The sequence below is a fragment of the Eleginops maclovinus genome, chromosome 19 (genome assembly GCF_036324505.1).
Source record: "Eleginops maclovinus isolate JMC-PN-2008 ecotype Puerto Natales chromosome 19, JC_Emac_rtc_rv5, whole genome shotgun sequence".
Taxonomy (NCBI): Eukaryota; Metazoa; Chordata; class Actinopteri; order Perciformes; family Eleginopidae; genus Eleginops; species Eleginops maclovinus.
Window position 1 is genome coordinate 16,149,327 of NC_086367.1, and position 23,501 is coordinate 16,172,827.

At 42.0% G+C, this 23,501-nt stretch overlaps 2 protein-coding genes across 3 annotated transcripts in view; both read right to left on the reverse strand.

The window, feature by feature from the left end:
* Window positions 1-331: 331 nt before the first annotated feature.
* Window positions 332-3,926, reverse strand: fam98b (family with sequence similarity 98 member B). The gene is made up of 8 exons (XM_063908103.1): window positions 3,725-3,926; window positions 2,991-3,139; window positions 2,777-2,905; window positions 2,516-2,688; window positions 2,081-2,161; window positions 1,838-1,954; window positions 1,538-1,705; window positions 332-1,454 (listed from the first exon to the last, which is right to left on the reverse strand). Exons 1-8 carry the CDS (start codon window positions 3,772-3,774, stop codon window positions 1,248-1,250), a joined length of 1,074 nt encoding a protein of 357 aa, XP_063764173.1. The 5' UTR covers window positions 3,775-3,926; the 3' UTR covers window positions 332-1,247.
* Window positions 3,927-5,160: 1,234 nt separating this feature from the next.
* spred1 (sprouty related EVH1 domain containing 1) overlaps window positions 5,161-23,501 on the reverse strand; it is a 31,179-nt gene continuing 12,838 nt past the window's right edge. Inside the window, exons 3-6 of one of the 2 annotated variants that reach the window (XM_063909043.1) lie at window positions 19,646-19,814; window positions 16,371-16,417; window positions 10,950-11,105; window positions 5,161-10,780 (exon numbers count right to left, since the gene is read on the reverse strand). In XM_063909043.1, coding sequence (XP_063765113.1) covers window positions 10,082-10,780; window positions 10,950-11,105; window positions 16,371-16,417; window positions 19,646-19,814 — 1,071 coding nt within the window. In that variant the 3' untranslated portion in view covers window positions 5,161-10,081. Of the gene's footprint in view, window positions 10,781-10,910; window positions 11,106-16,370; window positions 16,418-19,645; window positions 19,815-23,501 lie in introns of both variants that reach the window. The other variant, XM_063909042.1, reaches the window with a different exon arrangement.

Below are 23,501 nucleotides of genomic sequence, written 5' to 3' on the forward strand. Positions count from 1 at the left end.
TTTTTAATTGATCATCACCTACTGTGTTTCTGATCTATCACGCCCCCTTGTGGTAGGAATTGTTCTGCCTCTCACTACAGCTACAGCTCTGGAAAAAATGAAGAGACCCTTTCAGCATTAACTATTATTATTTATAGGTATGTCTTTGAGTTAAATTATTTTTAAAAGATGTTTCATTGTATTTTATAACGTACTGACAACATGTCTGTGTTGGAATTCAACAGACACTGGAATGGCTGCCGTACATGTAGAGATGACGATTTTAGAAATATTTGAAGTGGTCTCTTAATTTGTTCAAGAGCTCTATATCTGTTACATCAAAATAGGAGAGTTGACATTTGAAAAACAGGTCTTTATTAAATAAATTCAGAGGTGAAAAGGATCAAAGCTGGTACAGAATCTTCAAGGAAATGAGGCGAGAGCTGATCTTCTGATCCTCAGCTCGTTTCTAACAGGTAGCAGTTATTTCAGTCTTCAGAGTGCGCACTGACTCCTCTTCAAAGATCAGTTTTCTATCTTTAAATCCCTTTATCACTTCAATAACACATGATTGAAAGGGTAGAATGGTAGTATATGCCATGAAATAAACAGTGTAGTGTCTTTGTTCAGCGTGCAGTGGTTCCTCCCTCATATCTGAACATTGTGGAAAATGCTGTGTCCCAAACTCCTCACTAATTTAATAAAATATAAACAGCTTTTCATAGTATCCTTTTCAGGGTTTTTGCAGATATTCTAAAAGAAAATACACCTACTGAACTGGTTATAGTTTCCCCACAACTTATAATAATAAATTAGGTTTACTGGGGCTGTTTCACAAACATCTGCTATTAGTTTTAAAGTTATGAACAGCTTTTCTAATGTCCACTGCATTGTGGAAGGACAGGGTCCATCAAGTTATTTTCAGTAGTAATACCTTAAGTGATGTCTACAGTCTAAACACAGCTCACTGAAGCATCCTTAAAGTCAGTATGAAATATGGATTTGGGAGACAGTTACAGAATTGTGGCACATTGCAGTTGTAAATTCGTTTGCTCCTGTGCTAAAGAAATTCTTAAAATGATTGGTGTTACTCAACTCAAACACTGATGAGAAAATAAAGAATGCAAAATGAAGCTCAAATTGAAAAGTACAAAACACTGTATGAGAGCTCAGATATGGTTTTCTCCCTCCATGGAGTTCAGTTCATGTCCAACGTGATTTTTTGATCATTTATAAAAAACAAAAAACACAAGATGTGTCAGTGGAAACTAATACTGGTACCGTCCTCTCTTTCCTCCTTGTCCACCATGTCTTCCTTGGTTCCTACTACCTCCTTTACCTCTCCAACTTCCTCCTCCTCCCCAGCCCCCACCGCATCCTCCATCTTGTCTTTTTTGCCAGGGTGGCATCTCGGGAGCGGGGGCTGATATCTCAGAGGGACGTCCTCCTCTGTCCGGGACTCTCCCCATTAGAATCTGTGGACAAGACCACATTGAAATGGTTGGAAACATCGGATTGATGGCATTTAGTTGAAAAAAAGGAACCGTCTCCTCTGTACCTTGTTGACAGCGCAGGCGGTTTTCTCCGTGCTGGAGCCGCTGCTGGTCTTCACCACGTTGCAGATGTCCTCTCTGGCAGCCAGCAGCTGGGCCATGTCAACTGTGGACTGCGGCTTCATAGAGTGTCTCCTGGGTTGGTAGGCCCTCGCCATGCTGTCCACCTTTACCTAACAAAACACAGGGACACACCGAGGATTAAATCAGCTGCTAAACACACATTACTTTGCAGTTTTTAGACTTTACAGAATCACCATCTCCACCAAAGAACATTACTATTTATGATTTTTATACAAACATGCCTTAGCTCTGTCCGACCAGCCAAATGACTGAACTGTGACGTCCAGCCGTTTGATCAGCATCCTGCGCCGACACTCGTACTCTGAAGACAGAGCTGCGTTAATGTTCTGCAACTTCTCCTGCAAAGACAACAACAAAAAAACACACTATAAAACCCCCTTTAAAGTTTACAAATCCCACCTAGCTACTAATGTAAATATACAATAGTTTTAATGTGGTCCATTTCATTTAGTTGATCTACTTACCCATTGTTCACTGTGTAGAGATTTCTGCATTACTGGGTTTTCAATGGAGCCATTGGGGAGTTCTATTAGTACTTTTTCAACCTACAATGACAAACAGAGTCTGTGATAAACACAACTTTGTTTCATTGTGAAGGATGGATATCAATGCAGACAGGACCTATGGGACCATGGCCAGTTAACAACTATTAAAAAAGGTATGTAGCAATTTAATGCATTAAACATTGCACAACAAAACAATGTTGATATGAAACCTATCAGGAAGTCCGAGCAAGTCTGCAGAATGTTCACACCAGTTTGTGAACAACATGCACAACAATAACACACACTTTTTGCTGGAGTTGAGGTCTACCCTGACAGGTTGAATATTAAGACTCTAACAGAGAAATGCTGGTAGCCTTGACATAAATGTACTTGAATGATATTAAATAGTCCCACCTTGTCTTGGACTTGAGACAAAACAGCTGCTGTGTCCTGTCCTCTGGGCTCCGGCAGGTTCAGGGTTTCACAGATTGCCAGGAGCTCCAGACAAACGGGACTCTCTTCATGTTTACGAGAGTCTCCTCTTCTCCTCACAATCTGAGCCGCCTGGAGCTCAGAGCTCAGGAACACTTCATAAGATACAAAAATCATGCTGGTTACTCACTGAAAACCGAATAGAACAATGAAGCGAATAAGCAGTATGATTTGATTACGTACAGACACATTTGAGATGATCTTCCGTATTCCGCGCACTGCCTTTAAGAATCCCTGAAACGAGATCTTCATAAGGACAGTGCAGCTCTTTGAGCAGACCACTCATCTCCAGCTGAAGGCTGTCCATGTCATCTAGAGGGAGGACAGACAGGAAACAGGTTGAGAGGAAAAAAGGCTTTTGAGCATCACAATCAGGTGTGAATGCAGGTGGGCTAACCTGGACCGGAAGTAATGCTCTCCTCCAGATCACACAGCAGCTTCAGACTGGATGCCAGCCACCTGCACAGCTCCACAAACTCTGGAGAGGACAGGCCTCCCTCTGCGGCTCCGAGCAGCGCCTTCTCCTCCAGCAGAGGACCGTCATAGCTACGGAGAGAGAGGAGAGTCAAATCAGAACTCAACACTTAGATGTATTGTTTCTCCCTCCTTACTTTGGTTCACCGGCAGTCTGTTTAAACGTCTCTTACATTTACACAAAAAACATTCATTATCACAACATTTTATTGAACAGCTTAAAGCTGTAAACAATGTCTCAGACCAAGGTTCTACACAAATAACTGAAAATATAAAAAACAGACACTCAAAATGTATTCCGAAATTAACATTTTGCCAGTTTGTGGTTGAGTAGTATCTGATGGATGAACACAAACTAGGGTTACCCATTCATTTCCTATGACGGTCATTTTTGACTAAACCACTTAAATATTATATGAAAGTGGAGATCAGCTACTTTAAATGTTCAAATGCCTAATGCGGAGGCCATCATAAGGCCTTGAAGCAATCAAAAGTAAAACACAATATTTAGGATTAATCGAAAACAGCTGGAGGGTTAAATCAGATACTCTACAACCTGCTAAATAGCTATCAAAGCCACCCTGCCTTTTGTAAACACGCAGACTGATAACGTAACGGTGAGTGTTGAGGCTAAATGCTAACAGTACATTAGCTTACCCAAGCTGCTCCAAAGAGTCCAAAATATCGCACTCCATCGTTAAATCCATAAATGTTTAGTATATGTTTTATACTACTTTAAACATGACGACGTTACGGTCATAGCACTGTCACAGCATGTCCATGTTTTTCCACCCATTCATTTCTGCGTCGCTCTTCTCTCGTGCCTTCTGGCAGTTCCGGTTACTTACGTGATCCGGAGGGAAACCCGCGACTTTGAATTTATGGTTCCGCTGCAATGGTTCCGCCCTGTACTAGATTGCTACTTACAATAATTAAAGAAATGCAATTTAAAAGTCAGAATTTTCGAAAGTATTCGCTTTAAATAGTTAATTAACCTTTGCATTAATAACGGAATCTTTAAAAACGTGTAATAGAAATCGGAATAGGAAAGAAAAAATTCAATGTAATAGAAAATGTTTGCGTCGTCCAATATTTCAGTAACATCTTTTAATAATGTTGAAGAATTATAAACTGATTTATAGGTTGAAAAAAATATATCTAAGTGTCTTGAATGTATTTTGTTGTTAAATTACAAAAAGACAGAAATCTTGAGAAGTTGACATTTTGGAGATATTTACAGGACACATGCTTTTTTTTATCATATCTAAAGTAATGTAATGTAAAACGTTGATCCACAAAGTAACGAAAAACCGTCATGGTAAATGTAGTGCAGTAAATTAACACAAAGGGCCATGTTTGATGTGATATAGCAAAAACATAGGTAACAGTTCATAAAATGATCTTAATTAGGTACTCAAGTAAACATACTTACTGCCCAAAACCATTCAAGTTTAATCAAAAACTTAATTTACTATATGCGTCAGAAAATACTTTTTATAACGCAAATGGACTATGAGAAGACGTTTCTATCTCAGTTATGCCAATTAAAAGGGCATTCCTTATTAACATAAACACAGGCATCTACCATTTTGTTGAAGCTGGCAATTATTTTTATAAATCAATTTATCTTTATCTTTGTTCAATGATAGTTAAAAAATAAAGAAACATGGCTATCTAAAAGGTTGCATGTCTTGTTGTCTGAGCAACAATCCAACAGTAACATATTTGGTTTAAAATAACTTAAAGTTAAGTAACAGAAAACATGGAACCAAATAATGTATGCCATTTTCTGTCAACTGACCTAAACACTGTTGAAGCTACATTTTCTTTTCATAAAAAAAAGTGCTCAGCTCTACGTCTTGTTAAGTTTGGCTGTTTGGCTTTTACACACATTAATACTGTTAAGCATTTCAACTGAAGAAGTATCAACTGGAGATCTCAGCCTTGATAGCTGATCTTCATCTTTTTTCAAAAGAGGAAGAAGGTTATTTAAATATTGTGACCACAGTAAACTTGTGAACGTGGTGTCTTCACAAAACAACTCATTTGTATTCTTATTACCTGGACAAAAATGCAATGAAGCTTACACAGCAAAAGATTAAAACTCACCATTTTATTATGATAATGTTATTTGATATGTCAAATTACAAGTGTATGATGTAACATAAAAACAGTTACAAACATATGTATGCATATTTACATTATATATTTATGAAAAGTAACGAGCTACATCTGTATAAAGAAAATACAACTATGACATGAGTTATTGGGACTATAAATCATATACTTGGTATTCTCGAACCATGAGAAGAAATACCTAGACGTGTAGAAACCAATAGAACCAGAACGAGAGATGCTTAATTATAAAATGGAAACTAGGATGGACGTGAGGCACTTTTTTGAGGTTGTCAGGATGTGAAAGCCGATGGCATTAAGAAACTTAAGGAAAAAATAGATGCACAGGAAAGAAATATGCACAGAGAGAGAGTGAAAGAAAGAAAAAAGAAAGAAAACAGGCAGTGTTTACAGAATAGTTAAGAGTAGTACCATTTATACTGCAAGTTTCAAAACACAAATGTCTTCCACTATTTAGAACTAATCACATAAATGTTACATCAAGCGCTGTAAGATGAAAAAAAGCTTACATATAGTATCATCAGTGCACCAAAGCATCGGAGAATTGAAACATAACCACTCAACTGCTGTGAAAAATAACCTTTTTAAAACAATACACTGAAGAGAAACAGGTTTATATAGCTTTTTTCTTTTTTTAAATCTACACAATGTCAAGAATGTACACTTGTATGCATTCCCAAAGATATGCACAATTTCCAAGATTGAAAGAGGATAAAAGACTAGCAGCAAAGTGGTTAAAACTGAAGTCTTATATAATGCAGGTCAAAAAATATATATATTAAAGCAGACAGACACATGTTGCATATATAATACAGTACATGACAGGAAGTTGCACTGTGCTGGTTAATGCAGAATGAGAAGTGTTATTTCAGCATTCTCTACACTTTGTATAAATGCACGTCCTACATTTTTTGCTTCTCAGCCAGCAAGTTTTAATCAGGTTCATCAAACCTTGGTTCAGCTTGCAATAATGCAGGGCAATCCAATTACAATGGGAGAATATGACAACCAACCAAACATCTGGTTACACACCAACCCCGCACTCACACAGCCAGCACACTGGAAACACACAAACACGCACGCACGCACACACACTCGTGGGCACACAAGAACGCACATATATAGTAACACTCGCGCACCCACACACAAGCACAAGTGTCCACTCACACAGAGCAATCAAACATTTAAAAACTCACTGTCATGGTTATATGCTGTTGGAGAATTAGGGTTTAACAGTCGTTCATAGCTGATTTTTCTCTGTCAACACAATAAAATTAGTGATTGTATCTAGCAGCTTTATATGTATGTATGTATATATATATATTTATATATCAAACTTTTTGAAACAAGTGGACTGCCACTACTGTACCGTGTTAGCACTATCCTTCCTTCTACCGTACAAAACTAGAGAGAAACTCTATTAGAAGCTCAATAGTCATTTCCATCACAAACGCCCTCTACTTTTCAATGTGAAATAATACTAAAAGGTGACCTATGTACATAATGCTGTCAATTGAAGCTACGGTATATGCTGACAGCAACGATAAATACAGCTCTATCTTTAAAATTTCAAAGACAAAAAAGCTGGGATTATTATCAGAACTTAAATATAGTGTTAAGTATTTACAGGTTGTTTGGAGTTTGGTACCAGGGGTCGGTCGTCTACCTATATATAGCGTTAAAGTGTCCTATCCCGTCACTGACTCAGTCTGCAGAGAGGTCAATGTGTTTCCCACGTTAGAAAGTTTGCATAGAAAGTAAAGGGAGCGTCGGTCAGGGGGGAATTAGGAAAATAAATGTTTCTCCTGCAATCCGAAGTGCCACAACTACTACTACTACTACTATTATTTTAGCCAGGAGTGAGAGGAGACGCATATCTGTTAGCAACAGCACATGGATGTCACGCCAGATCTGCTGTTAAATACTGCGGTGAATCACAAATAGCATTAATCTCAAACATGCCAATGCCTTAGTTAGGAACATTTTCACCAGTTATTGCAGCCAGACATCCAGGCTGAGCTGGTATTACTGTCGGGAGTCTGTCGTCGTTCAGTACTAGTCCGAGTCAACATTTAGTTAGTTGAGGAAGCCAGTTCAATTGAAAAATGTTCTTCTCTTTTGGGCGGGAAATAGGATTCAAACACAACTAGACTTCCTGTTCCCCCAAAAGATCTTAAGGAAGTAGTTTGACATTTTGGGAATTAACTTATGTGCCTTCTTGTTGAGAGTCAGAGGAGAAGATTTATACTACTTTCATATGTAGCCGTTAAATATGAAGCTGCCAGCTGTCGTATAGCTCAGTGGGGGGCGGGCGGCCAGATACAGGGGTTTGAACCCCATGCGGTGGACCCAGGTTCAAATCTCTTTTAGTCCCTCTTCCCCTCTGTCTACCCGTTTCTGAACTACACTGTATTAAAGGCACTGGTTGCCCCCCCCAAAATAAATGAAGCTGCTTAGCGCAAGGGAAGGTTGCTCTGTCCAAGAGTAACACAATCCTACTACAGCTAAAGCTCACTAATCAATACATTACATCTTGTTTATTTAATGTGTGCAAAAACCAAAGTGCAAAAATGGCAAATTGAGGTTTTACAGAGAATTAGGTGAGTTTTTTTTTTTGTCCAGGCACAGTATCCTCCTGATGACAACAGAACACATGGTAGTCACTGTGCCCGTCCATGAAATAGTCCCACACATGACCCGCCGTAAAACCACAAATTGTCATCTTTACACTTTGGTTTTTGGAAACTTTCAATAAATAAAACATGTTATTCACTTAAATTTAAAGTGCAATAAAGCAGAGTTTGTTACATTTTTTCCCCGGGCGCTGCACAATAGCTGCCCACTGCTCCTAGTACTAGGATGGGTTAAATGCAGAGGACCAATTTCACTGTGTGTGCTCTGATGTGTGCATGTATGTGACAATAAAGAGGGTTTCATCCAGAGATTCTTAGATAGAGCAAGGCTAGCTCTTGAACTGTTTCTAAAATATATGCAAAGCTAAGCGACTGCTAGCTCCAATTTAACAATACCTACAGATACACAGTTGAATGATCTTCTCACAAATCTTTGTAAAGAAAGCAGATAAGGGAATTTCCTAGAATGTTAAACTCTTCCTCTAACAGTTCGATCATCTCTCTGTTAAATAGTCAAAGATGCTTCAGGAAACAGGTTACAAGTCAAAGCCTTAATCACAAAGTCAGTGGTGACGTTACATGACACCAGATTAACAGTGCATATGTAGACCTGCACGCACACGCACACACGCACACGCGCACACACACACACACACACACACGTATGTTTAATAGCTAAGATACTCAGCATTCCTGAAACAATGCATTCATTCATCCAGGGCCTGTTAAATGAAGACATACGGAAGGAGTGAACTTTTGAGGAACAAAGAAGTACTACATTTAAACAGGATGTGAAGGGAAATTAAAAGAAAACAAAAAAACTGATTCATGGGACAAACATGGAAATTTGGAGAGGGTGCTGCAACCAAAGCTTGGAGAGCAGTGCTTTCAGGAGGAGTATTCCCAATGGCAAATTAAATGTTATATTAGTTGAATATATGTACAGACTAATTATAAAATCTGAAGGATTCCCAATAAAAGAATAACCTAATTTAAGTGCCTCATCATTAAACCAAGGAGTACTGTAACCCCTTTACTCACCGAAACAAAACTTGCTGGTTGAGCAACATTTCAGCTTTTGTTTAAAAAATAATTATAAAATGAGCAGGAAAATAACAAATAAGGAACAAAAACACCAATTTCACAACAGCAGTAAATAACTGGACTAAAACTGGAATTCACTGGAGGAAATCAAATCGTCACGTGTTGGCTTCAAAAGTTAAACGGTTCAAGAGGTTTTAATGCTATTTTCATGATGTGGAAAAAACTATTTTGGGGAACTCTTCATGGTAAAGTCATTACCATTTTATCCCTTCTAATCATGGAATCGATCCCTTTATTTTGGAATGCAATCAAATAGTCTAAATCACCTCGGGAAAGCAAGGTAATCATTTTAACATTAATGTCAAAAACAATACCAAGCTGCACCTTCAAAAACAAGCGCTTACCTTCTGATTTTTTTCAACATTCGATGGAAAGGAAAACAAAAAATTGGCCATACATCCACCACAGAAACATCTCTTAAATGTTAAAATTACAATACATATGGTGGTTAATGTACCACAAGAATTTGAGGGGGTTAACTTTACTCAGGGGGGAAAACCATTTCTAGTGCACTTTTTCTCAGTCTAGTAATTACATTGTCAGCGAATGCTTAAGCCATGAAGGAAAGGCCACTGTTACCCAACTGTAAATTCACAAAAAAGCAAGAACATATCCCTTTTAGCATACTCAAACAGCAAGTATTTTTTCTGAAACGCAGAATAGTTTTGTTTTCTTTTTTTGTCAATAAGTTGTCACTCTCTGTACAAAAGACAATTTTTCCTTCATAAAGTTACACATTTCTTGCAGTAGAGTCCTGACATTTGTGGCCTGGCTTTTGTCAATGCATGAGTGTGAATGTGAGAGATAGGTTTGTGTGTGAGTGTGTGTGTGTACAGGTGTGTTTAGTAACATCTCCAAGTCTATTAATCTTGACGTTGCCTGCTGCTCTTCTCCTCAGTTTGAGCTCCTGAACATAGCTTGATGCTCAGAGCTCCCACAAAGCATATGGTTTGTCCTCCACCGCTGCTTGTCGGCGACAAACACAAACTGAAATCTCCAAAAGCCCTCAGAGCTGGGGATCAACAACATATCACCCCGTCTGAGAGGGGAATGAAAAAAGGATGCCGGCTTTTAATTATTCCGCATTTATCCACTTCCTGTGTTAGCTAGCTTTGAGGGTGTCCCAGAGTCCATTGTCGGGTCACCCCGCGGCCTTGTGCTTGCCCCCGCAGCAGCGGCAGGCCTCGCCACAGTGGTGGCAGGCGCGCAGGGGCAGGTAGCAGCACATGCAGGGCGCGATGAAGGAAAGCGCCACCAGGGCCAGCCAGCGCAGGCAGAACTGCTCGTCGGACGTGTCACATGAGCAGGGGTCTGAGAAGTCGCCCTCGGAGTCGGACATGCAGTGGTACAGCATGCTCTCGGCGCAGAGCATGCAGCTGACTTTGTAGATGCACTGCTTGATGGGGTCGGGGGCATCTTGGCACTGCCCCCGCCAGTTGTCTTCGTGGTTGAACATCTCCCGACAGTAGATGCAGCGCGAACGTTCGCCATCTTCTCGCCGCCGCCGGCCCTTTTTGGACTTGAGCAGGGGCGAGGGCTGAGTCTTGATGGCCGTGTCCTTGCCAAGACCCAGCCCCATACCTGTTCCAATGCCCATGCCGGGGCCAGAGTGGGAGTCCCCACACGGCCCATCGGGGAAGAGATACTCGCACTTCTTACTGTCCAGTTTGTGGAAGGCGGTGGGGAAGTCCATGTCCTCGCGGTCGGCCTCCTGTTTCCACATGACAGGGTGTCGGTAGTCCTCATAGCCGCGGATGAGCACGTCTTTGCGTGGGTTGATGCGAACAATCTCCTCTTCGTCCATGTGAAAACTGACATGGCGCGTTGACTTGAAGGAGACCTGGATGAGAGCAGAAATTGGGAATAAGTTAGATTACCAAACAAGAATAGGAATGTAACGCGAGAATGAGAAATACTTCATGCATGTAATTATATCTTTGAAGATTGAATTTATTGTAATTTTAACAAACTTTTTTAGATGTGATACTTTGTGTGGAGCAGAAGCAGACCTGGGGAGGCAGGTAGCGGCGGTTGCTGGAGTTGAACTCCTCGAAGGGCTGGGCACGGACGTAGCAGCCCCTGAATGGCTCGGTGGAGACAACGTTGTTCAGGGGAGAGAAAGGTTCTTTCATTGGGGTACAAATGGAGGGAGGATCATCACACACCTGAAGAAATATTGGAAACAAATCATGTTAGTTTGTGAAAATTCTATTGACAAATACCTGAAAACACACATCTCATATTTACACTTCCTACAAGGATTCCTGAAGAACAACTGGAAATAATGAATACATTGGATACTTACAACTAATGATAAATGTTATTTCAAAGACTTCAAATACAATATTATCACATTCTGTGTTACCATAAAATTGCCTAAAGCACAAATGGATTTTCTGGACTACAGCTGTTTTGACTAGAGGTGTGTAGGCTGTGTGTGTTCCACTTGTAACCACCAGAGGGCATCCCGCGCCCACGCTTGGCCAAATGAGTGTGCTGTGTGGTGATGACTCAAGGCCCTTCTGTTAAGAACTCCGAGTTCCCATCAGCCTTGCATGTGTTCCCACAAACATTTTAACTGATGCAAAATCTACAAACACGAGCCTAAAAAAAGAGCCACTTGAAACTTGCGAGAAAAGAGAAATGTTGGAAGCCATATGAGGCAGAGCGAATATTTCTTACACCTCGCGCCAAACAATCTCACAATTACACCAAAGAAGCTCACTGTTGACATCAATCAGAAAGGGAAGTCTATAAATAACATCTTGTGAATGCCACAGATGATATTAAAAAACATATTTCTAGAAAGACAGAGTTATAGATCCAATAGAAGTGGTCCAACACTTCCGTACTCATGGCAACAACATCAAAAGTGATGGCTATTCATGATTCATGCGTGCAGAGGTGATGAGAGATGGGGGAGGATTGTCAGTTATTACATGAAGAGCTGTGTGATGATATTTCATGTCCAGCATTATTTCAGGACAACCATCTGTATCATTTCCAGTTACATATGCAGAATACTTGGAAATAAACTGAATTAGGCATCATTAGAATCACAAGTTGTCCCTTATTTATTCAGTACAGTCTTTATGGATAGAAACTGTCTAATAAGTGTCCAAATAAACTGCGAAACAAGGGTCTATCTCTCTTCGAATCCCACTCAGAGATACACAAACATGGACACACGCCGAGGTGTATCTCCACAAGTCCGTGTTCGATCCGACCATATTCAAGCCTTGTACACACTGGCTAGCTGTCCCTCTTTTCCCACACACCCCCCGACCTCATCAAGGCAGGGTTAGTCCTCCTCTCTTCTCCTTCTCCCACCCTCTCTCTCTCTCTCTCTCTCCCTCTCTGCTCTGCGTGTGGAGGAGGCTGCTGGCTCTGGTTAGTCAGTGCCGTGTGTAAAGTAGCCCACGCCAGTGCTTTAACGCACAGCGGAAATCTGGTTTGCTCCCAGCTGCTGCTACAGTAATTACTGTCCTGTGGTTGCTAAGAGATGCTTCCTTTGACTTCTTTTTTTCCCTCTCTTTCTCTTCTTTTTTTCTCCTCCCTCTCCTCCGCTTGCTCTCCCCCCTAGACTGCTAACACATGGTGTGTGTATGTGTGTGACTTTGCTCCCTCTCTTTGCCTCCAAGCATACCAAGTGGTGTAACGCACATCCACAGTGTCTGCAGGGGAATGTGAGGAATAGGAGACAGTGGAGGGAGAGCGGAGAAAGAACAGAACAGGAAAAAATGACTTTGTGTTGTATTCGTGTGTGTGTGTGTGAGAGAGAGAGAGAGAGAGAGAGAGAGAGAGAGAGAGAGAGAGAGAGAGAGAGAGAGAGAGAGAGAGAGAGAGAGAGAGAGAGAGAGAGAGAGAGAGAGAGAGAGAGAGAGAGAAAGAGAGAGAGAGAGAGAGAGAGAGAGAGAGCAAGAGGCCAAAGAGTCTGCCGAGGGAATGTCATAAACCAGCTCCAGCTGGAGAAATGCAGCACAGAACTTAAAAAGCCAGATGACAGCTGTGTGTGTATGTGGGAGAAAGAAAGAAAGGAGCGAGGGGTGGGGGGGTGAAATGGGAAACAGACTTGGGCTTCCTTTTAAAGCGCTTGCCTAAGCCCCACTATTCAAAGGCATGCGTGGGGGCCAATCTGGAGCTGAGCTGACCCTAGAGATGTAGCAGGGTGAGAGAGGAGAGGAGACGAGGGGAGACGAGGGGATGGAGGTGCTGGGAGCCCGGGGCAACCTAGCTCCACACCAACATCAGGGGTCTCTGTACTTCTGCCCTCAAAGGCACAGGGGTTCAGGAAAGGGAAGGCTGGGGTCGGACCATGTACTGAAAACCAGCGAAACATGCTAAGTCTCTGAATCACACTGAGAAAAGAGGATGTGAATGCCCTGGTGTTTGGTCACAAACACTTCATGCTGTCTTTTTTTATATATGTGTTTATCACACCCTAAAAATAGCGATCGGCCATCATCTGTGTGTGTTTACCTTAAAAACAAAGAAGTACAGCACAGCTCGAGGATACACCCAGTTAACTTTGTTGCAGAGAGGCTTGATGTGAAGCTTCAGCCATTAGCTGGTAGCTTAGCTTAGCATAACACTAGGAAACAGCTATAAAGCCATTCATCCTAAAGTAACAAAACCTGCTCACCGGCACCTTTATAACTCACATATCAACATGTTACATCTTGTTTATTTAATTACTGTGTGTTAGTTGTGGTTGCGTTGCCCCAACCCTAAAACCACTATGTGTCATTTTAATGTTTCAGGTTTTGTAAAGATTCAAATTAAGGGATATACCATGTTAATTAGTTATCTTCGGAAGGTGATGGTAGGCGGATCTGTTACATCTTTATTCATTACGCTAAGCTAACTGGCAGCATGCTATATAGCTTCATATTCTACAGATGTATATGAGAGTAGTTTTAAACTTATCTTACTTGAAGGAAAAACATTTTTTAACACATTTCCAAAGATGTCAAGCTATTCCTTTAAACATATCTATATCCTGGCTACAGGTGCTTCACAGAGCTCTATTTTAAACGTTTCTGGTGTGTGAGTGAGGCTGCAAAAGTCAACTGGCCAACAAAACCTCTGTGTACTAAACTGATAAGAGAACGCTTCCTGCCAGTGCTAAATTAGATGCGGATGTTTTCCAGTGGCATTCGAAAAAAAAAACAATTTTTTCTTTGTACTAGCGGAAGGACTGTGGTGGTACGGAATAATTCCTGGCAGTGGGTCATCACAGCTGAGTAGGGTGTTGTGCAACCAAGTTCTTTTTTTTTTTAATGGGTAAAATATGTTGCATGTGCATATAGTGTGTGTGTGTTGTGTGTTTCTGAGTGAGAGGAAGAATGTGGTAAGCTTGTGAAGGGCATACAAGTGGATGCTGAACCTCGGTGGGCAGGATGTGGGCGGATGAGACCGTCTTGAACGCATGTACAATAACTCACTCACACACACAACTAACACACATGCACAAACAAGCCTGCTCTCACACACACACAAGTCAAATGCTTCTAGCAATGCAAGGCTGACATGGATTCCAGAAAATCCTAAGGACAAGGGATTTTTTTTGGGGAGATTGTAAATCAAGGGAAGGAACAAGGCTTGATGGTGACCTCCAGTGCTGATGAAACGCTGTCCGTTCTCTCAACGTGGTCAAGACAGGAATGATCTAAAGGGGGCCGCCAATAACACAAACTAAAGGCCAGAACTTAGAATTTTCTAAACATTTTTTCTATACCATCCACCAAAATCCTCCAACTCAATACTCTACCAGAGTATGCTGTTCTGTTGTTTTTCAGGGGACGGAGGTATAACTTTACGATGGAGCATAAAGCAGAACACCTTGTTGTGTGCTGGTATTTGCTAGCTCTCTGGCTGCAGCCACTGGTTCACTTCTCTTTCTCTGTAGCCCAGGTCTCCGACCGCAACATTCGGGTGCCAAATCACCATGGTGACACCCTCGGTGGCTCACTCACTGAACCTTGTGAACACCCCCTTCTATCCCCCCTCCCGCTGCACCCCCCTCCTCCCCAGCCCCTGCTGCCTAGCAACAGTGGTGCCATTGGATTTCCTGTATGTTCAGGCGGATTCCTTAAAGAGGAACTTCGCCACAGGAACAGGAACGCAGCTCTCCCTCCTTCTCCCTCTTCTTCTAGTCAACATCGTACAGGATGACACTAGTTAGGTCAAAGGTGATGACAGTCCTCTGACTAGTAATCAAAACTATGTTATGGGGGGTGCAGTGTGATGTCGAAGATCTGGTTCAAGCTTGTTGAACTTGAGGGGCATTTTAAATAAACAGTCAGCAAAACTTTGAATTGAAATGCGATACCACTTAACTGTTAATAATAAAGTTATCTGTGTGTTGACTCATTCTTTATTATGTTTTTAAGAAAATGAATGACCTGTGATGAATGAAAACCTCTTGAAAACAGTGTCAACAGTAATAGTTTCATGTATTGCAGGACTATTGTTTGGTTTATTGTCACTCAGTTTAAGTGTTCTAGACAAGATCTGCCATTCCTTCCTCGATGGTGTCTTTTCACCTACATTACAATCAGAAGCCGAACAGGTGACTGGTGTTTCCTAACAGGCCTGATATCTAAAATAAATGAACATGGGTGGAGTACACTTGAACTATATACCTGCTGCCTTTCCCTGCACAAGAGAGCACAGCTTTCTCAACCACACATGTCGACAGGTCAATAGATCACCACATGTCAGGAAATATGAACAACTGTTCACATAATGCACCTTAAAGGTTCTCAACCTGTCAACAGAAAGAGGCCCGTTTCACGAGGAAACAGATTCAGTCTGGAGAACAGTGAAATCACAGAGCAGTCCTGCCAAACTGCTTTAGAACAAACAGCTCCTGAGGCAATAGTTATTATTTCGGCATCAATTCTAACAAGAGTGACAGCTACCAAGTCAGATTGATAGAGACAGCTAAGCCTGTCCTAGCACATTCGCTGGCCGACACCCAGCTCCACCTCAAGGCCTGGTTGGCACCGGTTAAACACCTGTAAATCTCCAAGAACAACTGTAAGAAAACAAAGGCAGGTGTCAGCGCCTGGGTGGGACGCATCAGGACTCAAGCAAAAAAGGTCACAGCTCGAAATTGGCTCAAGTTCGAGCTGTGACCTGCCTTCTTTTTAATAGTGAGGGAGTGTTGAGTAATAAATCCAACTTTTAAAAACCTTCAGTAGGTGCACTTGAACATCCTATCATTCATTTACCATTCCACAACAAAAGGATACTACATTTAATTAAATGTCACCTTTTTTGTGAATGGGTTTTACATTAAAAAACAACATGTTTTGCTCTAAACAACCACAGAGAAATCCTCCAACTCAGCAAGGTAAAAATGTATGTTATTTCATGATAAAATAAATTCTTTATAGTTTATCTCTTAGCCTTTATATCACACTTACCGGTAGTCCATCCTCAGGAATATCCCCTTCCCCAAACGGCCGAAATCCTAAAAGAAAAACCCAAAGCAGAATAAAAGAGTGGCCTGTCAACATTTTATATGCTTAAAAAACACAACAACAACAGTTACAGTCAAATACACAACAAAGTACTAACAGTTCACATTTTCTATTAGCATATACCTTGATTAAAACATCCGTTAGCCGCTAATGTTATTGTTGACATGTAGCATTAGGGCTTTTTCACAAGTCTGTAAATAAACATAGCATCGTTTTTTTAGCATCTTACATGGCTACATTCTTTTAATGCAAGGAAATACTTGTTTTTGGAACTCAACCAGTAGGGGGCAGAAACACAGTCATGTCTACTTGTACCACTTTCCAAGCTTAGCTATGTTTCTATTAATTATATTGTCAAATCCATTCCACTCTCAATGGATGCAGACTCCTCAACAAAGCATATTTGAGTGAACAGATTTACATTGCTAATTCTTGTCAGGCCAGAAAATGACAAGACGTGTGCTTTCCACTGACTGTGGCCTTATGGTGAAATGAAAGCTGCTTTGTGTCAGTGGGGCACACAGAAGTTAATGAAATATGCATGTCTAGAATAATGTAACCCCAACCTCGGCTTGAAACCCCCGGGTGCCATTTCCGCATCCAAAACACCTCTTCCACCAATGCTGGAGTCAGAGCTTATGTTTCAGGTATCAGGCTGACCAAGTTACAGATTTTCATTATCACAGAGAATCAAACTGTGGAGGGTGTAGCCACAGGAAAGACACGAATGCTGCTGATATTTTTCAAAATAAACTTTTCTACTTATAAAACATGGGGACATTTTCTATACTGAGAGACCCAATAACATTAATAACAACTTGTTAGCCACACACATGGCTCCTAATCTTTTTCGTTAATCAAGTTTCACATTAATTTAACTGCTAAATACAATTTTAAGAGAGCCATTTCTGCAAAACTACGAGCAAATTATATGATGTGAGGTCAGTATGATGTGTGCAACTACTATTTACTGTAGTTATCACTTTACAGATACTCATATTCAAATAGTATTGTAATTTTAGTCAGCCTTAGTAAACACACAACAGTATTGCGTGTCTAAAGAAAGCAAAACTTGCACTCGATTTTCTTGAAAAAAGAAAACACCGTTGAATAAACTAAATAGAAGAGAAGATGGTTGAGTGTACGGCCTTGGCAATGTCGCAGAAAAGAGAGATTAAACCTTTTCCACAGGGATGAAGGAAAAAGCGTTTGTACCTGGGGCTCTAAGAGGTTCTTTTTAGAACTTAGGTTCACTTAATTAGGATCACTGCGGCCTCATTTGAAGGACCGAGCATCAGCCTGTCTGCTGCAGTCAGGCAGGAGAGGAATACAGCAAGACAAGAGGGCAGAGGAATTCACTGGGCTTGTGTCAGACCCATGTCCATCAGTCAGTCTGTGTGTGTGTCTCTGAATCACATGGAGAAAGGTGTTGGTTTGTGTGTGAATGCTTTTTTGCACTACAGAGAGAAAGAGGCTTCCTGCAGCACGACTCTGGCAGTGCTGGGCCGTGAAGCTGCCTGAGCCATGTGCCCAGCGTTGCCATGGCAACAGAGGACTGCAAGACTGATACACACAGGCAAAACATATTCTCTCTCTGTCTCTCTTACACCACACACACACACACACACACACACACAGCAGCACTGCGATGCAACAGGAATACAGAAGAACCTGCCTGCCTGAGCTGAAGAGAGGCATTACACAACACTGGTAGAATACAGAAGATGCCAGAAGAGAAAGGAGAGCGGAGTGAGGAGAGTACAGCAGAGGAAGGGGGGGGAGAGAGGGAGAGGGAGAGGGAGAGAGAGAGAGAGGGAGAGGGAGAGGGAGAGGGAGAAAGAGAGAGAGAGAGTGTGCAGGCACTGGGGAGACAGAACTCAGCATCACCTGCTGTAGCTGACATTCACAGGGAAGAGTTGAAGCATTTACAAGCAGACAGACACTGTACAGACTCTGGGAGAGGTGAGGGAATGCGTTTGATCACACTGACCAGCTATCACAGATGTTCGACCCAAAGGAGACATGTTACTAATTGTGGGTTATTTGTAAACACTATTTATTGACCCGCAAAGACTGTTTCCTGTCAATCTACTGATGTATTAAATTAAAACAGGAAACTTGCTCTCACACCAACCATGCAGCCCTGACCTTCGATATGACATTGTCATCTTGTCATTATTGTAGTGTTTTGTCACCTTTAATTGAAATTTGAAGGCAGTGCTGTTTGCAAAGCCAGCCTGTCAGCTGTTGCCCATGATTACCTTTTACCTAGACTGTGTGTGGACTTGTGCCCAGGAAGCACAAATCTCAGATAAACGCTTGTGGGCAAGAGGCGACTGATGCCTGGTACTGATAAGCTTTTACGATATGTTTTGCTGTACCTCCTCTATGCTCCCCAGGGTTCTCAGGTCTACAGGGTAAAGGAGATTATAGCTCTCCAGTCAGCCAGCCTCTTATGTAACACGGGGCTGGGTGGCAGATTGCTGAGCTGGCGTTTCTCTTGCTAATTGGATGACTTTGCAACCTCCGGCACTGTACTAAAAAAATATTGCTTATCAGTAAACTCAGAGACCAAGCATCACCCAAGTGTAATATCTAGTTTAGCTTGAAATCAAAAGTAGAAAATAGAGCAAACCTTATCTTTTTTTTAATCAAACGTTAGCTCAAACAAAACAAAAGTCTAACCTGGTCAGTTTCTTCTGACAAGAGCTCTTACATTATCTCAGGTTGCCACCCATTCAGTGTCCCAACTCCACACCCCCCCCCCCTATATCACCCACTGTGTTGCCCTGCCAGTCTGTACAGGAAGTGGGGACTTTATCTGGGCAGCTGGCTCTGATAAGATACCACAGGAGGGGTCATGCTTGGGTGAATGAGCAGGTAGCAGTGGGGGGGGAAGTCATCAACGCTAATCAGCGCTATGCATCTCTCCTGGAACAGATGCTAGGTCAGCCATTACAAGCCAATGACAAACAGGCAGAAAAACAGGCTGCAGACACCCGCGTACAGATGCATGCCATGTTCATACACATACACCCGTATCACTTTACACGCATTGGACGGCTGCCAACACACATAGAATAGTGCAGCCTCTGAGAGGGAATTCCAAACAAATCTGATGTTTGGTTTTTTACCTCCGAAAACATATGCATGCACCATTGACAATCTGCTAAAACACACACAGACACACAGACACAGACACAGACACACACACACACCTTGGTTGATGTCCTCAATGGCCCGGCGTATGCCGCGGTCGAAAGCACGAGCGTCAGCAGGGCTCTGGAAAGTCAGTCCGAATTTCTTCTCGTTGATCCTCCAGTGGTGGAAGATGGGGTTGACCTTGTTGTATACTACGTCTTTCTGCAGGACACACTCCAGCACCACCTGATAAAAACACACATCATATTGAAACAAGGCTTATTAATAACATTTTGTCAAGCCCGAGTTAGTATGCAGTCTGGCAGTTGCATCATTTAAAAGGTTTAATAAAGAAACTCAATGGGGAACACACATGTAAATCCTTCATCATACTCCTCAACCTCAGTTGTTTAAATGTGTCTCATTCAATTACTCCAAGTCAACATGAGTGAAAGAAGAGAGAGAAATAGATTGAGGCCTGCATCTGGAACTACACATAACTCAAGGGGTGTCTAAAAATAGAGAAGAAAATCATAAACCCAATAATTTCACTTGCTTCTTTGGATAATTTGTAAAACACATTCTAAATGGTGGGGTTCTCATTTCAGATGCTGATAAAGTTGGAAAGCAGTGGTGGTGGCAGAAGAAGGGGGGGGGGTTTGGAGTCAGGCAGCCCAAGTGTGTGGCGTGGAGAGACTGTGTTTCCAAAGCCTATTATTAATCAGGGCTACTGGGCCGCCTCCCGGCCTTCCTCTAGGCAGATTAAATGAAATGAGAGACGGCCATTACAGTCTTTGAGGTTTTTTACCGACATGCACGAGAGCTGGCTTGTAGGGTGTGAATGTGTGAGCGTGCGCTTGGTAATTTGCGTGAGAGAATACGTGAGCACAGGAGCTGGTGTGATGAAAAGCTCAATGACCCGCGTGCTACACTGTGCATCTTCGCAGTGCAAATGCCTTGTCAGAGGATACCGGTCAGAAACCAATACTGGTGTAGTGAAAGCAGATGGCAGGGTTCCTCGTCGATCTGGACAACAGTCAACGTGCACGCCTAAGGAGGTTGATACGTGGCAGCTGTACGAGAGGTTGGTGATATGTGATATGTGTGTCAGAGAGGGTGTACACAGGTCTAGATTTCATTCTGAACGTCCAAGAGCGAGATGCTTTTTACACTTCGGTATACTCTCACTATAGCCGTCCTCAGGTCACTGTTGCATACATGCCTCCCCAAGAGAAGCAGGGCCAAAGGTTAAGCCTGTGTGTTTACCCAGAGCCAGTGGATGAGGGGAGAGAAAAAGAGAAGGGATGGATGTGAGGAGGATCGGGTGGGGTGGTATGGTGGGGGGGCCTCTGGGGCTGATTGTGGAGGCGAGACTGAATGGAGCCGGAGCAGGTAAGGTGAGCGCACAGCGAGGCCAGCAGAGGAGGAAGTATCACAGTTGCATGGAAGGACGATACTTAACACCGCATTCCACACCGGGCTCAGAGAAAAGAGAGGAGGCGGAGCCAGATACGGAGCAGAGGCTGGGGATGTTAGAGGAGGAGAGGGACGGAGACAGAGACTGACGGAGGTGAGACGTGCCGAGAGTAGTGAAGAGATAGCGTGAGAGCGGAAATGGGGGAAGATAGAGAGACTGCGTTTACATGCATAGAAGAAAGAAATCAGGCTAGAATCTTTGAACACTGCCTCTGCCATCTTTTAAGACGTCTCGAAAACAACGCTCAAAATAGCAGGACATACTACAATATTAACTATATTAGAATCAGCAAATGTGTTTTGAGCATTTACAAGACAGAAATATAGATATAAAACATGAAAAATGGCTTGTAATAAGATTCAAGCACTGCGTTTTCAAGGCTTAGCAAGAGGCATTTGTTGAAATAGATACATGTTTTTCCATACACCCGAGACTTGAAGCTAATAAAGCATATTTTACTAGCAAAGATAAGTCAAAACAATCAAATGACAAGGTTTAACAGTAGAAACAAACAACTGTATCAGGTGGGCGCCTGCCCCGAGGCAAAGGCTTTCAGAGTAGGCCCGGACTACACCACATTCAAAGCTTTATCAATCAGAGGGACGCACAGACGATCAACGTCAAAAAACGAGGTGAAAGCTTAGCCAGTGATTTGTCATAATCCGAGAGCCAGTATGGTAAGTAATCATCAACCAATTAGATCTGTAGTTTTTAAGAGAGTCAGAGAACGGGAGAAAAGGAGAGAGGGAGAAGGGAGAGGGAGGGGGCACGGAGGAGAGTGATTGGTAGCTATATGGAGAGCCAGCTGAGTCATCACCAGTACACTCTGTGCCGCATCACTGCGCTTATAGACAGATCCCCTCCACCTCTTCCGTCTCCCGTCTATCTGGCTCCACCTCTGTTTCCTGCTCTTTGACTACACACATCTCTTTCCCTGATTCTTCTCATATCATATGCACCCCAATCACCTCATTTCTTCCAGCCAGCATCATCCCTTTGTGATTTCAAAATAACTGCATCTCTGATCTGTTTCTTCCTCTATCTAGCTCAAGTTCCTATCGGGATGGGAGATGTCATTGTGTATTCTAGTCTGTCCATTTCTGGCTGATTTTAATCACTGAAGTCTATCTCTTAAGAAAATGAAAAATATCTAAAACATGGAGCAGGATTTCTGTGCTTTAAATGTAACAGACCAGTGATAACAACAGGATTTGAAAGACTATCTCAGATGGATATTTTTATGAATCGATGATAGGACATATGGGGGGTCAGCCCTGGTCTACGTCATTACACCAAACAGGGGGTTCTTCCCCATCTCATTCCCACATCACTTATACGACATAATTGTGGTCTTTCATTTACTTCTGAATTCAAAACACTGATGTTATGGTCCCAGACAATACTGTGTTAACAAGCGCCATTCTTTCCCATAAGAGGTTACCGTGCTTTTATGTGGTTTTCTCTGTTGCTGTTGATTTAATCTCCTTCCCCACTCTGCCTATCCTCTTCTGATGCCCTCAGACTGTCGGTAGCACTGTGGTTGACGCCAACACCAAGGCACTGGGTGGCATCCCGACAGACCTACATATGGCTGGGTGTTTGTTGTGGTGGGCTGGGGGTAGACTCTGGCGTTGATAGGGGTGTTTTTACCACATCCCAGAGCAGTTGCCGGGGTCTCTGAGCAATGTCTATACCCTGTCTGAAACAGAGCATTCCCGTCACACCCTTTCCTATGCCACACACACACATTTGGATAGCAACGTACAAACAGAAACATGCCGTAAATATGAAGCGTGTGTAAAATGTGCTCAGTTAAAAAAGATAAAGAAGGTGATTTAGACGCCGTACTGTAAGAAGCCTCTAATGTTAAATTGTCAGGAGCCACCAGAGTCTGAGCATCATGGTGGCCTCATCGGGCTCCTGACATCTGACAGACAATACTCTCTCTGTCACACAAACACAGATTTACACACTCATTACCACAAACCAGGATTAACCCGAGCATCAACTGGGTCTGTTTTAGATCTACGACACAGAAGGAGTTTGTGACAAGAAGATCATGAGCTTTACAGCAACTACGGCAAAAGCTATAAGGAATAAAACTGCAGCGTACAACGTGATCTTGCGAATCCTCATTGTTATTTCTGAGAAAAACTAAATGACTATGCACTCTGCAGCTGACCTGTTCATTGACTATGGTGCCAAAAATATTGGAAATTAAATGGAAAAATTCTAATCTATTTACTATTTAAGTAGACATTTGTAAAACTTTTTTTTTACAACATATTATGTTATACGGATAATTGCTTTGTTAATTTAAAATCTGCCTAAAAAAGGGCAATACCCTTGATGAGTAGTTGATTAAAAGGTAAACTGTTTTAATATAAATAATTGCTAGCTGTAGCTTACAAGGATTTGTTGTATAATTGTTCATTGTAGCCATAGTGCAGAAAAAA

Excerpts from the sequence above, each read along its gene's own strand:
- fam98b (XM_063908103.1), bottom strand. The coding sequence starts at position 3,774 with ATGGATTTAACGATGGAGTGCGATATTTTGGACTCTTTGGAGCAGCTT. Across the intron at positions 2,689-2,776 it reads AGATCATCTCAAATGTGTCT|TGTTCCTGAGCTCTGAGCTC; the intron begins GTACGTAATCAA and ends TATCTTATGAAG. Across the intron at positions 1,955-2,080 it reads CTCTACACAGTGAACAATGG|GAGAAGTTGCAGAACATTAA; the intron begins GTAAGTAGATCA and ends TTGTCTTTGCAG.